The sequence below is a fragment of the Cibotium barometz genome, chromosome 33 (assembly GCF_041138505.1).
Source record: "Cibotium barometz isolate CiBa-2024 chromosome 33, ASM4113850v1, whole genome shotgun sequence".
In the NCBI taxonomy this organism is placed as follows: Eukaryota; Viridiplantae; Streptophyta; class Polypodiopsida; order Cyatheales; family Cibotiaceae; genus Cibotium; species Cibotium barometz.
The window spans coordinates 23,245,133-23,262,069 of NC_141078.1; the positions used below are offsets into that span (position 1 = coordinate 23,245,133).

At 43.4% G+C, this 16,937-nt stretch overlaps 1 protein-coding gene across 3 annotated transcripts in view; it reads right to left on the reverse strand.

Annotated features, from left to right (window-relative positions):
- The window catches only part of LOC147619402 (membrane magnesium transporter-like), a 30,012-nt gene extending 13,284 nt beyond the window's left edge, over positions 1–16,728 (reverse strand). Inside the window, exons 1-4 of one of the 3 annotated variants that reach the window (XM_086773043.1) lie at positions 16,427–16,728; positions 14,937–15,005; positions 9,485–9,537; positions 9,274–9,374 (exon numbers count right to left, since the gene is read on the reverse strand). In XM_086773043.1, coding sequence (XP_086629169.1) covers positions 9,274–9,374; positions 9,485–9,537; positions 14,937–15,005; positions 16,427–16,499 — 296 coding nt within the window. In that variant the 5' untranslated portion in view covers positions 16,500–16,728. The remainder of the gene's footprint in view (positions 1–9,273; positions 9,375–9,484; positions 9,538–14,936; positions 15,006–16,426) is intronic. The other 2 variants (XM_086773042.1, XM_086773044.1) reach the window with 2 other exon arrangements.
- Positions 16,729–16,937: the final 209 nt, after the last annotated feature.

A 16,937-nucleotide genomic window follows, 5' to 3' on the forward strand; every position in this document is an offset into this window, starting at 1 on the left:
CCGCTTACAGGGCTCCACAGTCTTTAGTCGCATTGACTTGAAAAGCGGGTATCATCAGATACGAATTAGACCGAGGATGTGCATAAGACAGCATTCCGAACCACGTTTGGGTTGTATGAGTTCTTGGTTATGCCCTTTGGTTTGACAAATGCACTTGCCACATTTAACAGAATGATGGACAGGATTTTCAGGCCTCAAAGAGCATTTGTGGGCACATTCTTTGATGATATGATTGTGCATTCACAAATTGAGGAAGAGCATAGAAGGCATTTGGCCATTGTGTTTGCAGAACTCAGGAACCATAGGCTGGTTGTTAATGACAAAAAGAGTGAGTTCTTTTTGCAAGAGATACATTTCTTGGGGCATATTGTGTCTAAGCATGGAGTCCGTATGGATCCAGCAAAGGTGGAAGCAATTCTTAACTGGCCAGATTTGAGGACCGTGCATGATGTACGCAGCTTTCTAGGATTGTGTTCCTATTATAGGCGGTACATACGGTACTTTGCTGAAATTGCTTCGCCTCTTCATGCCTTAACAAAGAAGGCAACTCCGTTTAGATGGGCTAATCGGGAAATTACAGCATTCAAAAAGCTCAAAGAAAAGCTTACTTCGGATCCAGTATTGGTGTTACCGGACCTCCGAAAGGCTTTTGTTGTCCAGTGTGATGCATGTGGAAGTAGCATTGGTGCAGTTCTCATGCAAGAGGGACATGTGATAGCCTATGAGAGTAGAATATTGCAAGATGCCGAGAAGCATTTACAGGTTTATGAGAAAGAGATGTTGGCTGTAATTCACGCTCTTTCTACATGGAAACACTACTTGCTTGGGGCTGATTTCACTGTGCAGACAGATCATCAAACCTTGCGTTATTTCCTCATGCAGACTAAGCTTTTAGAAAAGCATATGCGTTGGGCAAACTTTTTGTCTATGTTTCACTTCCAGATTGTGCATGTGGAAGGCAAAAAGAATGTAGTGGCAGATGCTTTGTCACGCAAGCCACAGGTCTCTGCAGTTTCACTTGCTTATCATCGTGAGCTTGATGAAATGAAAGAGCAGTATGCCCATGATGAGGACTTTGGCTAGCAGGGTGTATGATCAGATGTCTGAGGGTCAGCGGCATGAGCATTACACTCTCAAAGATGGATTTTTATTGATGCATGGCAGACTGTGTGTTACCAGGCCATTGCAACTCAAGGTTATGATTGAAAGTCATGCTCCACCGTATGCAGGTCATAGAGGTATTGACGCCACGGTAAAAGCAGTGGCGACTTTCTTTTATTGGCCAACCTTGAGACGAGATGTTGATGCCTTTGTGAGGCAATGCATCGTATGTCAGAAGGTAAAGTTTGACCGTCAAAAGACACCAGGGTTATTACAGCCTTTACTTATTCCAAATAGACCTTGGGAGAGCATTGCCATGGATTTTATATTCGATCTTCCACGGACACAAACGGGCAATGATGGCATTTGGACTATCATATGCAGGTTCAGTAAGCAGGCTCATTTCATTCCCGTGCGTAAGACGATCAAAGTGGATCATATGGTGAAGTTGTTCATGGCGAACATCTTCAAGTATCATGGATTGCCTACGTGTATCATTAGTGACCGTGATCCACGGATGACGAGTTTGTTTTGGAGAGGGTTGTTTGACAACATGGGTACAACTCTCAAGTTTTCATCGTCATTTCATCCACAAACAAATGGTCAGTCAGAAGAGGCTAACTCTACAGTGTTGGATCTTCTTAAGTGTTATGTGTCAGAGCACAAGCAACAATGGGAAAAGTATCTTCCTTTGGTGGAGTTTGCATATAACAACACTGTACATACCTCGACAGGCAAGGCGCCTTTTGAGATTATGGAAGGAGGGAAAAAGGTACCACCCATTTTGCATACAAAGGATAAGATCTTTGAGGCTGATCAGTTTGTGGAGAGTATGGATAAAGCTTATCGGAGAGTTAAGTTGGCACTCCAGAAATCACGCAAGGTTTGCACCAGCCATTTAGGCATACCTCTAGCTTGCTCATTTTCAGCCCTATCTTCATAAATTACATCCTGTAAATCTGCATCAAAAATAGGCCTGATCTATGATGTCGTTTGAAATCTGCATAGGCTGAATATTTACCTCATTAGGACTTACATTTGAATTCCCACCTATAAAGAGAGGCAACAACGTATCAAATACATCCCGTGAGCTCACACCTGTCTCTTTGGTACATGATAACAAAGGCTGCACAGCATCTTCCACAAAAACATCTCGACTAATCAAGATACGCTTTGACTGCGGATGATACAATCTGTAACCCTTGCTCTCAGCACTGTAACCAACAAAAATACATTTGACAGCCTTATCATCCAATTTTCTGCGTTGTTGCACAGGCACTAAAGCATAGGCCAAGCAACCAAAGACACGCAAGTGACCAATAGAAGGCTTCCTGCCATGCCAAGCTTCGTATGGAGTAATAGACTGCAAGGCCTTAGTGGGACACCTGTTGAGTACATATGTAGCACACATGACAGCCTCAAGCCAAAACGCATGTGGCAAAGCTTGGCTCTTGAAAATACATCGTGTCATCTCCATAAGTGACCTGTTTTTCCTCTCAGCAACACCATTTTGCTGAGGAGTATACGGCACTGTACATTGGTGTTTTATCCCACGACTAGCCATAAATGCATCAAACTCTTTAGACATGTACTCCCCCCCTCGATCAGAATGGAGGGTGCCCATATTACAATTGGATACATTTTCAACCATAAGCAAAAACTGTTTGAAGCACAAAAACACTTCGAACTTTGCTTTCAGTGGATATACCCATGCATGCCTTGAGTAATCATCAATGAAAGTCACGAAGTACAAGTGTTTACCAAATGACGGAGTTTGCATAGGCCCACATACATCACTATATACAAGTTGCAATTTGCGAGTGGCCCACACAGAACCATCCTTTGGAAACGCAGAACGCTGCATTTTGCCCAAAATACAGCCTTCACAAACATGTTTCAATGGTGCCTCAAGAGGGGGCAATGCAGCAACCATATCAAATTTCTGCAAACGCAGCAAACTAGCAAAGTTCAGATGACCAAAACGAGCATGCCATAGTTTTACATCTGAAACTGCCTTTTCATCAGAAACTGCATTTGCTGAATCTTCCACACACTTGTCATAAGAATTGAGTCTATACAGCCCATGAAACAAGGTGCCAGATACAATAATCGTATCACCAAAAGTCAAATCATGAACAGTATATCTGTCATCCACAAATTTGACTACAAGTCCAAGTCTAGCAAGCGCAGAGACAAACAATAGATTCTTCTTTATCCTTGGCACATACAAAGCATCTGAAAGTGTGAAAGTGCTGCCATTTGCAGCAGTAAGCATAATTTTACCAATGCCCTTCACTGGATAAGAAGCATTATTGGCACATGTGACAGTATTCCCATTAGGGACAGCCTCAAGAGAAGTGAACATATCACGATGCGAGGTAATGTGCTTTGTAGCACCACTGTCAAAATACCAAACATGAGAGTCAACAGAAACTACCAAACATGCATCATGTACAGATGGGTCATACTGGCAATACACGCTAAACGCCCATTCTGTATCCTACACAACATTTGCAGAATCTGCATTTGTAGAAGTATCCGCTATTGTGGCTGCATTTGACTCTTTCTTCTTTGTCTCTTTAGCCTTTAGCTTGGGGCAATTCTTAATGACATGATCATTTGCCTTACAATAGTTGCACTTGGTCTTTTTCTTGCCTTTATCAAGAGCCTTCTCAGACTTATTGTTGCTACCTGTGGAAGGAGAAGAAGTTACAGACCTACTAATAGGAGAATAAACAGTGGAAGGGGCTGCCTTATCACTTTTTCTCTGCTGGGCAGCAATAAATGCCTGATCAACTACACGCTGCCTAGCCCTGTTTTGCCTGGACTGCCCTTCTTGCAAGAGCTTGTTGACTAGAGTATCATACTTGACAACATCAGGTCTGTCCTCAGTATAACAAGTCTCCACGTGGAAGCAAAAGTCTGATATGACTCAGGTAAAGTATCAAGAACAGTCTGCACAAGAGAATGATCTGGAATAATCTCACCTGCAGAAATCAACTGTTCCTTGAGATCTTTAATCTCAGCAAGAAAAACATTCATGTCATCATCTTCCTGCATAATCTTCGATTCTAGCTCTTTACGCAGGTAAGAGATTTTTGTCTCGTCCCAAGCCTGTTTTGCTGTTTTAGCTGAACGAATATGTGGGGTGATGTTACGTTTGACAGAAAGTGCAATCAAGGTATGAGCCTGCGCATCTTTCCCATACCAACGAGCTTAATCAGCAGTGGGTAAAACAACAGCAACAGTAGAGCTCCTAGAACCTGCAACATCCTCAACAGATCCTACATCCACAGAACCTGGACGTACATCCATACCCTGCACAATGTTCCACACTCCTTTTGCAACCAAAACATGCTGCATCATGTATGCCCAAAGTGGGTAGTTGCTGTCTCCATCTAATTTGTCATCAGCAGACAACATGCGAAATACATCATTGATGTTATCAGTCATGGCCACTGACTGAAACTGATGCAAAAGCTACCTGTAATGAAGCAAAGACTGAACAGAAAACAACTCGTGCTATGTAGCACGGCCCACAATAGAATACGTATGCCTGTTTTGCAGAAAACTGCACTGTCGAAATTTCTGCACAAAATGACGAAAACACCTGTGCAGAACTTGAAATGCAAAAACGGAGCCCGAAACGACCTCAGATCCAATTTCTGAGAACGCCAAGCCCTAAGGGCTTATCTGCAGATTATAGGGACCTGCAAGTGCTCGTGAAAACTCACCTCAATCGGAGAACGTGAGTCGGAGGGTGCTGGCGGTGTAGCCCTGGGAGCCGATGCCTGCTCTGATACCAATTGTTGGAATTAGGGTTGCAGGAAAGCACACAAAGCTTGGAGAAGAAGAAGCAAGAATGCACACAACACAAAGTATTAGATTGTGTCAATGTACAAAAGATAAGTTAGCCCTAGAATGATGGGCGTATATACAAGCCGGGGGAAAAAACCTCCTAAAGAGGGAAAAAGTGTCCCGACGGTCCAATCTCGCCCACTTGATAGTGACACTCCGACTAGATGGAGCAATGATGGACTGCTTCACGATTGGAGCCTGGGACACTTCTCTCGTTCTTTTTTTTTGGCCCGGGAGGTAGGTGGGAGGGTCACATCATTGTTCAATCTTCATGGGACCCATGGCAATCCCACCCATTGAGATGATGTCCAAGAAAATAACCTTCTCCACAAGAGCTCAAACTTCTTCGGATGAGGTTGCTTGGTTCTTGTAGATCAACTGGGGATCTTATGCCATGGCACTACACCTAGAATTCACCATATCCCGAAGGACCCATCTCTTAGATTGGGACATGTGGCAAGAAAGTGGACCAAAGTGAGACAAGTGGCCTGACACTTGTTAGAAAGTGGATCAAAGTGAGACAAGTGGCCTCACACTTGTCACTTCAGCTATTGTGTGGCTCTCCACTTGTCATTGTAGCCTTCTCTTGCCATTTTAGCTCATGGGAGGTCCAAATCTATAAATTGGAGCCCTCTCTTCATTAATAGAGGCTCTCTTGCTGCACACTAGCCTCTACCACCGTTACAGGCTGCCCTAATGATGGCTACTCTCTTTCTCTCTCTCTTGAAGGCTGCCCATGAAGAATACCGGCTGTTGGGGACTGTTTTGGAGGCTTCCATCGCGAAGAAATACTGAAGGCGAGGGTATTTAATCATTTATTATGATTTCTAGCCATTGTACTTGTTGTACCAACCTTTGTACCTACTGTACCAGCCATTGTACTGGCTGTACCAATCCTTGTACTTGTTGTACTTGCTGTACCACCCATTGTACTGACTGTACCAGCTTCTGTACTTGCTGTACCAACCACTGTACCTACTGTACTAGTCACTGTACATGCTGTACCTGCATTTGTACTTGTTGTACCTGTTGTATCAGCCACTGTACCGACTGTACCAACCACTGTACCAACCATTGTACCAACCACTGTACCAACCATTGTACCAACCACTGTACCGACTGTTCCAGCCATTGTACCTACTGTACTGGCTGAATGGAGAGTTGTACTTGCTGTACCAGCTCTATTGCATGAAGACCCGTGGTTTTTGGGGAAGAATCAGTACCCACACAAAGGTATATGGATTATATTGTTGGCTCGGCATTTCTACAGCCTATGTTCCGGCTTGGTTGCCTCGTGTTGGGCTGTGTTATGGCATAGGCTTTCTTGGAAGCGGAGGCTTCCTTCTATCAATAAGGAAGAGAAAAGATCTCAAGTGGGGACCACACTTACCATCATTGCTGTTAAGCATGGCCAGCCGCTTCAGAGCTTATGAAGCAAGAGCATGAGCAGTAGACAGCTTGTTGATCTAAGGATTTATGAATTCACAAAATTTTATCTTGGAAGTGTGGAGTTGGCTTTATGTGCAGTGTGCACACGTTTAGCACTCTTTCCATATGGATATTGTGAATTATATTATCAAGCTTACAGGCAAGCTATTTGGAAATATATCTCAGGATATCTTAAGGATATTGTGAGGAGATATTTCTTTTGGCTTCATGACCAACCTGGCAAAGAAAAGCTAAGTATACTTTGAGTTTGCAAAGTTGGTGCTTTGGCTATTTACTATGAAGTGTTTTTGATGTTCACTAACCCTTGTATAGCCATGCAAGGAGAAAGGTGGTGTTGTTTGCCTTGAGATGGTTTCAGGAAAACATTGTTTATGGCTCCCTTTATTGGGATGGATTATATCTATGGAGATTTCTTTCTTGGACAAGATTATGGACGAATCTGTCCCAGTTTATAGAGAAAAAATCTTTGGATATCTCATGGATATGATGCTTTTATAGATAAAAGTCCACCTCTACTCCAAGGTGTGTGGTTAGCACGGAGTATGTGGTAAGAGTTATGGTATACATGTCTATGGATTCTTAGACTTCTTTTCTAGGGATTTGGATCCATCCTCAGGTTTATGGATTATGTTTATGACTCCCTTTTACTAGGATGGATTATTCTTTATAGCTCCCTTTATTTGGGATACATTGGACTTATGAAACTCATGGTTCACATACCCTGTGTAGTGTTCTCTTGTCCTACGTGCTCTCTTGAAGATTGTTTTTACCATGTGTGGGTGGAACAATAGAGAGCGGATGGAAGGGAACATGGACACTTCAGAGGGTAGTGTCGAGCACAACATGCCGTGTGTAGTGTTCTCTTGTCCTACATGCTCTCTTGAAGATTGTTTCTACCATGTGTGGGTGGAACAATAGAGAGCAGATGAAAGGGAACATGGGCACTTGAGAGGGTAGTGTGAGTTGGTGGTCGAAATGCCTATAAACTATGTGTAGCAGAAATGCTTATGGAACACCAGGTTATCTATGCTTGTGAGTGACTGTTTTATCTTGTTACTTAAGCCCACCTCTCATCCAAGGTGTGTGGTCAGAGTACCAACACGGAGTGCAAGTGGTAAAGTGGACATGATGCTTGGTTGGCACGGGACTTATGTCTATGCCAAGGGTCATGTGGACCGATGCCTTGTTGGCAGGAGACTTATTTTGTCTCGCCCATTTACTTGGGACATGGATTATGATATCTGGACTTATGGGACTGATTGTCTCGCCCATTTACTTGACACATGATTATGATATCTAGACTTATGGGACTGTTTTGTCTCGCCCATTTATTTGGGACATGGATTTATTTTTATTTTTTTTAAAGCCATATTAGAATCACTATCTCCCCATACAGAGGCCAAGAGGTTCATTGTTCATCTCACCATGCATGTGGATTCATGTTGGGATTGTGAGAGGGCAATTCAATGAACACTCCACCACACACGTGGATTCGTGTTGCGATTGTGGAGTGAATGTTTCATTGTTTCCACACCATGCTTGTTGATCAAAGTTGGGATTGTATGGGAGAACATGGGAATTGTTGGGATTGGGAGAAAGGATTGCCAAAACTATGGGGAACCAGCTTTTCTGTCACCATGGTTTGTGCTCTTGAATGGCACTAGTTTGTGTGCATAGCACATGTTTCTGTGCGAGGCACTAGTTTCTTGTGCATGGCACTTATTTAAGTGTCTTAGCACCTGGTTGGTGATTTTCATTGGCATATGATTATCTCATTGATATTGGTAATTGAGACACAATTGACTCTTGTGCCTGTGTCTAGCATATCTTCCATGGAATTCTCACCCATTTATTTTGGGACATGATTTTGATATTGGTATTATGGAGAGTTATTTAGTCTCACCGATTTCTTTGGGACATGGATTCTTCAGTTATATTGGATTTTTGAGACTGTCTCGTCTCGCCCACTTGATGGGACATGATTATATCTTGGATATATGGCTTCAAGCTTAAAGTTACGAACAACTTTTAAGAAGTTGGGGAGAATGTCACCAGCCTCGACATTTCCCAGTATGAAAGGAGTCTGGTGGACTCCAGGATGTCTAAATATTTGGAAAGTACAAACTTTGGGAATGGGGGATTATCCTAGAATACAAAGGACCACACTCCTAAAATTTAGGAGAGTTGCTATTTTTGGCCCGACTCCGATGGAAATTTTGTTCGCGTCATTACATCTGGAATCGAGCAGATACCAAGAGTTAGCAAAGTGCCTTTGATAGAATGTCTACCAGTTGGGATATTTTTAGAGATAAAGTTTATGGAAGGACCCATCTCTTAGATTGGGGCATGTGGCAAGAAAGTGGACCAAAGTGAGACAAGTGGCCTGACACTTGTTAGAAAGTGGATCAAAGTGAGACAAGTGGCCTCACACTTGTCACTTCAGCTATTGTGTGGCTCTCCACTTGTCATTGTAGCCTGCTCTTGCCATTTTAGCTCATGGGAGGCCCAAATCTATAAATTGGAGCCCTCTCTCTTCATTAATAGAGGCTCTCTTGCTGCACACTAGCCTCTACCACCGTTACAGGCTGCCCCAATGATGGCTACTCTCTTTCTCTCTCTCTTGAAGGCTGCCCATGAAGAATACCGGCTGTTGGGGACTGTTTTGGAGGCTTCCATCACGAAGAAAAAAAAAACAACTTTTCTTTTGAAGTGGCAGATGCAAAAACTGTGTTTCACTATACATAACTTTACGTGAGCAATTCAGACTGTTAATATTCTTAATTTCTTTGGAGTCCATTTAAATCAACAACCTTGAAACCCTTCTAAACATCAAGAGGAAATGCACAAATAGGATCTCATGCATACCTGTCTCCCTCCAAGTCAGGTAAAATAGGAAGGAACTGCCCTGGAACTCTTAATGCAGCCCAGAAGCAGAGAACCAGGCTGACAAAAACTTCTACAAGCACCTGGATGCCAACATGAGTACATCTTCACATGTAAGAAAACCCTATCACAGCCCTCAACATAAGAAGCCAAACATTGTGTGCAATTTCTCATTAAATGTGCAGAAGTATACCTGAAAAGGTGGCCAAATAAATTCTTCATCTCTGACCTTCAAAACACCGCGATCTGAACTTTTTTCAATGTTAGAATAAATAAGATTTCCTAACACAAGCCATAGCTAAATATAATAAAGGCACATGATCAAGAGAACATTAAAGTATATAATATGCAGCCGAAAAAAATATCACAGCTCAAACACTCATAATTTATTAAGGCACGAAAAGCATCTAAACTGCACAAAAACACAGTCCCTTTGCATGTTAGATTGTGCACCTCCAGCCCCAGCCATGGCATCTCTTTTTTCTTTAACCACAGGCACCGTTGGAAGGCTCTAGATAGCTGACTAGTGCCCAAGTTACTCCAGCACTCCTTAATTCACAAGGTGCCATTACAAATTAGCTATTGAACAAAATAATCTGCCCTAATGAGAAAGTCTTTATGCTTGTCCAAATGTCATCAAAGCATGGTTTTATATTCTCACTGCAATAAAGGACTATGCAATTCACAGCAGATGGCTGTCTTTCTTTGTGTTCTTCCTAACTTTCAACAAACATTGGCACGGGAGAAGCAGCCAATGGAAAATTCGTCAAAGGTACCACAGGGTAAGACATCTTGTTTAAAAAATCAAGTTTTCCTTTCAGCTAATCAGTATGAACTTCGTCACTATTATATACCAGTGGAAAGTTCAGGTTATTAGACTACGTGTTATAACATCCCCACTCATGTCATCAACACCCAAGAGTAGGTGCAGGACCCAGGTTCATGCATAAATATGTCACCTCAGAAGACAAATCTTCACAAAAGTTACTCTATGGAAGTCTACTCACAAAGCTTCAAATCATCAACTCCTTTCTGCACAGCATACCCTGCATGCTATGACATCCTCACCCACATCATCAGCACCTAATAGGAGATGCAGGTTCACGCATAAAGATTTCCCACCATAGTAGACAAATCTTCATAGAAAACCATCACTCAGTTCAATATACAATGTTTTATTAATGTGGATAGGCTTAGCGAGTTGGTTGTGTTGATTCCCTTTGAAGGTAACTAATATAATAGCAAAGACGACACATTTGTTTACACCGTAATCGTACCCCGCCACTTGCACATCCAAGAGCACAGTATCAAAGCCCAATTTTGGGATTTTTAGTGCCCTACACTTTTAGTCACAAAGAACGACAATTAATCTGCATTTGAGGTATTGAAATGGCATGTCCCTGATCAACAGGCCAAATCGGAGGAGCATTGTCCATTCGTGCAAGGTAGTGTTTGATTGCATGGCTTCTTCTGCTACATGCCAAACATTATATAAAGAAGCCTTTGGGCCACACAAACATCAGATCATGTGAATGTTGCTGACAGAGTTACAAATCTATAAGCTGAGATTTCCGAAGCAATTAAGTAAAGGTACATGCTACCAAGTTGATTAAAAATGTTCGGATGTCAAAATACAAAGTGCCTCAAGATCATTAAGCGAAGGAAAGAAATAGGTTGCAAAAAAACTTTCGGAAATGTTAGACAACCCACAATTGGATGCATAATATGTCTCAACGTGAAGGAATCTAATGATAATTTCTTTACAAAGTTATTCCTTGACTCAAGGGCTACGTGCCTACCAAAGGGTTTGATTAAATTTGACATTAAATAGGAAATATTAGCTCTGCACCAGAACTATGATTTGCTACCAATTGTGCAATCCATGCCAAACCACTGGCACCATGATTTGCAAAAGTAATGGTGCTCCATAGAAGCATCAAGTGACAATGGTCATGGCTAGAAGTCGTAGCTTTAGGCGTGCTCTATTAGCATTTAAAGGAATTTGGTGCGATTCTTGACCATTCGATGCCAATTTTAAAAATGCTCAAGCCAAAAACTAGGAATATTCTAACAACTTGGAATCCTTGTGTAAAGGGCTTAAAAGGTCATGGTTAAGCAGTTGTGACGACAAGTATAAGTGAAGTTGTAGTCTTTTGAGATTCATCCACCTAGTGATTGATAAAATTAAAAAAGTGCTTCAGCTGAAGCCTCTTTATTATTAACCACATATGTCCCTTTGGGGAGGATTTTGTCAGAATATGCAGCGGAGATGAAGACAAAATCTGAGAACACAAGAGCAAGTGCACTGCAGAAAATACAGCAATAGAGAAGGAGAGAGAGAGGCGTGTAACTCTGCTATATATACACAAGAAAATCCTGAATACTGAATACAATGAGTGGGGGGCCAAGGGGCCATTTTATGTGGCCCCACATGAGCAGTAAGGACAGCCGACAGCCTACTGATGGCCCACGACGTGCACCAGCTCCAGTCGGCCAACCCCAGTGAGTCGGCCCTCACACATGTGGAGTCGGCCAGCATCTGGACCAAGTCGGCCTGCTACAAAAGACTACCTGGGGGCAGCAGACTCAGTCGGCCACCATCTGGATCTGCCAGGAGCCAAAGAACAGCCTCCCACACCTGGTAAAAATAGGAAAAAAAAATAGGGAAAAATATGGAGAGTAGGGAAAAATGAGAAAACACCTAAATCGGGCAAGCGCACCCACAACAGAGGCCCTGGTGTACATATACAGACAGGAGATGACTACTAACACCCCCCCTCAGCTCCTGGATGTGAAACCAACCCCAGGGAGCTGGAGAGCCGCCAAAGCAAAGCCTGAGATAGAGACTTCATGAGGAGGGCCACCACACTGTCCTCCGTTGAACAGAACTCTAGCAAGATGTCATCAGCAACAATCTTTTCACGAACAAAATGCCTCTGGATGACCATGGGTTTCTCCAGTGGAAACCCAATCCTGCCAAGTAACCTCTGCAATCTCACCACCTCGCAAGCAGCACCACAAAGAGCCCGGTACTCTGCCTCTGTCGACGACAAGGTAAAAGATGGTTGCCTCTTACTGCTCCATAAAACTGCTCCTGAGCCAAGGGAAAAATTGTAGCCTGATGTCAAAGTCCTCGTGTCTGGCTCTCCTCCCCAATCTGAGTCACTCCATCCGTGGAGTCTAACTCTATCCATCAATCCCCCTCCTGTGTAAAAGAGTCGAAGATCCTTCGCATGCTGCAGAAACCACAAGATACGCAATCCTACCTCCCAAAGAGTCCTCTGCAAACATGAGCTCAACAGCCTCATCAAGAAGCTCCCGTCCAATCTGGTATGCATCAACCAAATCAATGAACCATTCTGCTTCCGAGTCAAGGAGGCATCATACTGCTCACAAGGATCAACACCTATTACGGTGGGATGCCAAATCCCGGAAACCTGCTGAAGACCACTCAAGGCCTTCGAAAACCTGTAACCAACCCCCTCTCAATCCAGAACCACACAGCCTGGAGAATGTGCAACATCCACCTCCACCTACAAGTAATCAACTGCCACCTGCCTGGCCTTCCGATAGGTCCCCGTGGAAAGAACTTCCTCATCTACAGGAGTTTTTGTCCCGAATACTACGAGACATCAGAGCATAGGTTACCTGTAAAGTTTCCTCTGACTGATGAACACAAGAACTACCAGCATCTGTACTGGAAAGTTCCTACCAACTGCTGCCATCCTCTAGCAAGCCATCCACCATTTGGTCCGGGAAAGCCTGCACTTGCAACGTATCCACACTTAAGTGGCCATTACCAGACTGCCACTCATCACAAAACTAAGGACCTGGGAGAGAGAGTGCTAAAAGTTTATAAACTCCATTCTCCACTCCGCCTTCCCAAACTACCTGGCATGTTGCCTTGTCCCGGAGAGCAACAAAATGCTCGTCAAACTCCACCCGTACGCCAGTCTTGCAAACCTGATGCACTAACAATAGATGAAAACCAAGTGATGGAACATACAACACTTGGGAGGAATGCTTTCCCCCTCTGCCATCGGGAACTATCTCCAACCTGCCCTCACTGTGAACTGGGATAGTGGATGTATCCCCAGTAAGAATGTGACCAACATACCTGCAGAGATCTTGTAAATCTGAACGAGAAGGAGTCATGTGCTTGGAAGCACCACTGTCTAGAATCCACTCCCGAGTATCCGTAGCGGAGAGTCCTCCATCCACCTCCCTGCACGAGGAAAATGAAACACAGGTGTCCATAACCTCCATGTGCACAAAAGCAGGAGTCTTCACGGTTGCTGCTGAGGATTCGGCACCCTTCTCGGTGCTCCGCTTGAGACACTGCCTCCAATAGTGGCCTTTCTCACCACAATCATTACAGGTCCTCTTTGCCTTCAGTTTCTCGTGGTTTGCATCGGACATCTTCTGAGAAGACTTCTCCGATGAAGCCTTCCCTTTGCCTTGTTACGACCTTTCGACCGTTGGCCAGTTAAGACCTCCGAACCTCCGCCCTGTGGAGGGTTCGTGAATCTTTCCTCCTGGTCCAAGACCATGGACACAAGCTCCTCCCATGTGATGGTGTTGAGCCTGCCACTGGTAATCAAAGAAGAGTAGAAAGCTGAGTACTAAGAGGGCAAATGCGACAGCAACCTGATGGCCATATCCTCCGATGATATCTCCTTCCCAGCCTGAAGAACTTCCTGCTGAGAAGCCTGTAGCTTGTTAATGTGCTCCCACATCGTCGATGACTTTGCAGGATCCATAACCCGCATCTGTACTTCCAAGGAAATCCTCTTCATGGGCGACACCCTGTTATAGAGAGAAGCCAAATGCTGCCATATACCTCTGGCCAGTGTCACATGCTTGATATGATTGATTACCTGCAGTGTGCAGTTGAGAAAGATGAAAGAACGGACCTTGGCATTGACACGATCCCACAAATGTGCATGTGCCTCGCGTTCCTTCCAAATCGAGGATAACTCCCCTTCCTCTAACTCCAACCTTGGAACCCCAACAACAATGAAATCAGCAAGGTCATAAGACTCCAGAACAGATTCCAGCATTACCTTCCATATGCTGTAGTTGTTCCCGTCCAACTGACGGTCCACTGGGAACGTGGGGAGTGTCGGGATCTTCACATGCTTCTCAACCATCTCAAGTAGATCTGCCATTGCGGGAGTGTAACTGAAAAGGGTGGGTGGGTGGAAAAAAGAAGAACTTAAACCTGCAAGTGGCTGTCCAGCAAATCAGCCTGCCTTCCTCTTGCTTCTCCTCTTCCCGGACGGTCCAAAACAGTCCACCAATCAGCAACAAAACAGCCCCCCTCTTGCTCACACAGTTCCCAAGATCTATCAAGAGTCTAGAGCTTTGATACCATGTTAGAATATACAGCGGAGATGAAGACAAAATCTGAGAACACAAGAGCAAGTGCACTGCAGAAAATACAGCAATAGAGAAGAAGAGAGAGAGGCGTGTAACTCTGCTATATATACACAAGAAAATCCCGAATACTGAATACAATGAGTGGGGGGCCAAGGGGTCATTTTATATGGCCCCACATGAGCAGTCGGCCAGCCCTAGTGAGTCGGCCCTCACACGTGTGGAGTCGGCCAGCATCTGGACCAAGTCGGCCTGCTACAAAAGACTACCTGGGGGCAGCAAACTCAGTCGGCCACCATCTGGATCAGCCAAGAGAGCCAAAGAACAGCCTCCCACACCTGGTAAAAATAGAAAAAAAATAGGAAAAAATGAGAAAACACCTAAATCGGGCGGGCACACCCACAACAGAGGCCCTGATGTACATATACAGACAGGAGATGACTGCTAACAGATGTTATATACTTCTATAGTGAAGAGTCCCAAAAAGTTTAATACTTCTTGCTTCCCCCTTGTGTTTTTCAAGTGAAGTATATTGAATTAGTGGAGCATCCTTGCATCATAGGTATCAAAGTAAGATTAATTGTCTTCGTTCAACCCCCTCAATCGTTTAGCTCTTCACCTTCTTCTATAAGTAATGGTAGCTCAAGCAAGTCATAAGAGCATATGGAGCGTTTGAATATGAACAAGCATCCATTCTTCAAAAACTTTAAATTCTTATTACACAAGCATGTGTGTGCCATGCTAAGACATAGGAGACCTTAATGGTCAAGCACACAAATGTGAAAGAACTTGGAGAAGCTCTTACCAGTGCGTTTGCTGAAATTTGTAAGTCAGCTTTGGGTCGAATTGTTGGCAACAAAAATGCTGAAAAGCATTGGTTTCAAGCTTAGCCCAAGCTATAAATATGATAATCCTCTTACTTGAATGGGATTACGATGATAAGACTGGATCAACAAATGGCCACATTACATTCTTTAGCACCATTTGGCTTCACCTTGAGGGAAATCACTAAAATTGAGCAGCTTTGTGCACCTCTTGCTTGAGTTGAATAGAAGAAATCATGAACTTATGAAACCACTTGAATCCTAGGATGATAACAACTTCCCCCAACCACCGAAAACTCCCTCCAATTGAGAACTTTGCTTGCCTACCTTGATATGTCGCCTTTGTGTACCTTCAAATGCCCAAGAAGCATTGGTGGGCCTACTTAAATTCTCATTAGAAATAAAGCATGAGTTGCTCACTGAGTTTTAAAAGAGTTCAGACTCTTACAAGTGGACCCAAAGCTTGCAATGCAGCAAAATTAAAAAGTGAATAGACAAGTTTTCTTTGGAAAAATCAAAGAGCTGCAGAAATGAAGAAAATGAAACAAAAATATGCATGTGTGTTGTATAGAAGAGTGCATAGGTATGTGAAATGAAGACTAACTTATACAACCCTAGAAATCAGAAAAACTGCAAGCTTTCAAGGTCCCCACATTATGTTCAAACCTTGTTTTCTAAAAATTTAAGTTCCTGGGGTTTGACAAAGAGTTAGAGGAGTTAGGTTCAATCATGCGCCTTAAACGCCTCAAACCTATGCGTTTTATGGATTAAGCATACGGTTAGTCTCTGATTCAAAACGAAAGTTCTTTTTTCTCGCATGCTTCTGTGTAAGATCCCGCTCTAGAATTAAAAAACTACACTTCTGAATCTGCTGAAAGAGGCTAAGATCAAGCACCAAAACACTCAAATAAAAAATTTTCTGAAGACGTGCTTACACTGTATGGTAGAGAAAGCCGCGTGGCCAAGCACAAGCAGACCCACCGTGCCAATCAGGAAATCGATCCCCATCGCTACGCTACTCTGTGCTTCTCGGTGGCCCTTTTAAGCGTTAGTAACTGAATTTTTATAGACCTTTAGTCATTCATCCTAGCCTTTTTTGCTTGTTTTCTTTTAAAATTGTTATTATCCTCCACAATGCAAAGTAAGATCACACATGGGAAGGTTTTGTTGGACCCACTCATGTGAGAAAGGATTGACAAGGTGATACAGATACAATGAGGCAGGATGGTTTTCTTCGCGAGGCACAACGAGAAGGGTGAGCTTGGCTCCGTGAGACAAGTCCAACAAGGCAAGGCACTTCTTGACAAGATGGATTCAATGAGGCCGAATGGACAAAACAAGATGAGTGAGACTTCACTATTAAGTGTTTAACTTAGTGCTTGAGTGGAAAATTCTATCATCACAATATATAAATGTTTTTTTAAAGGGTAAGCATTGTTGTGGAGG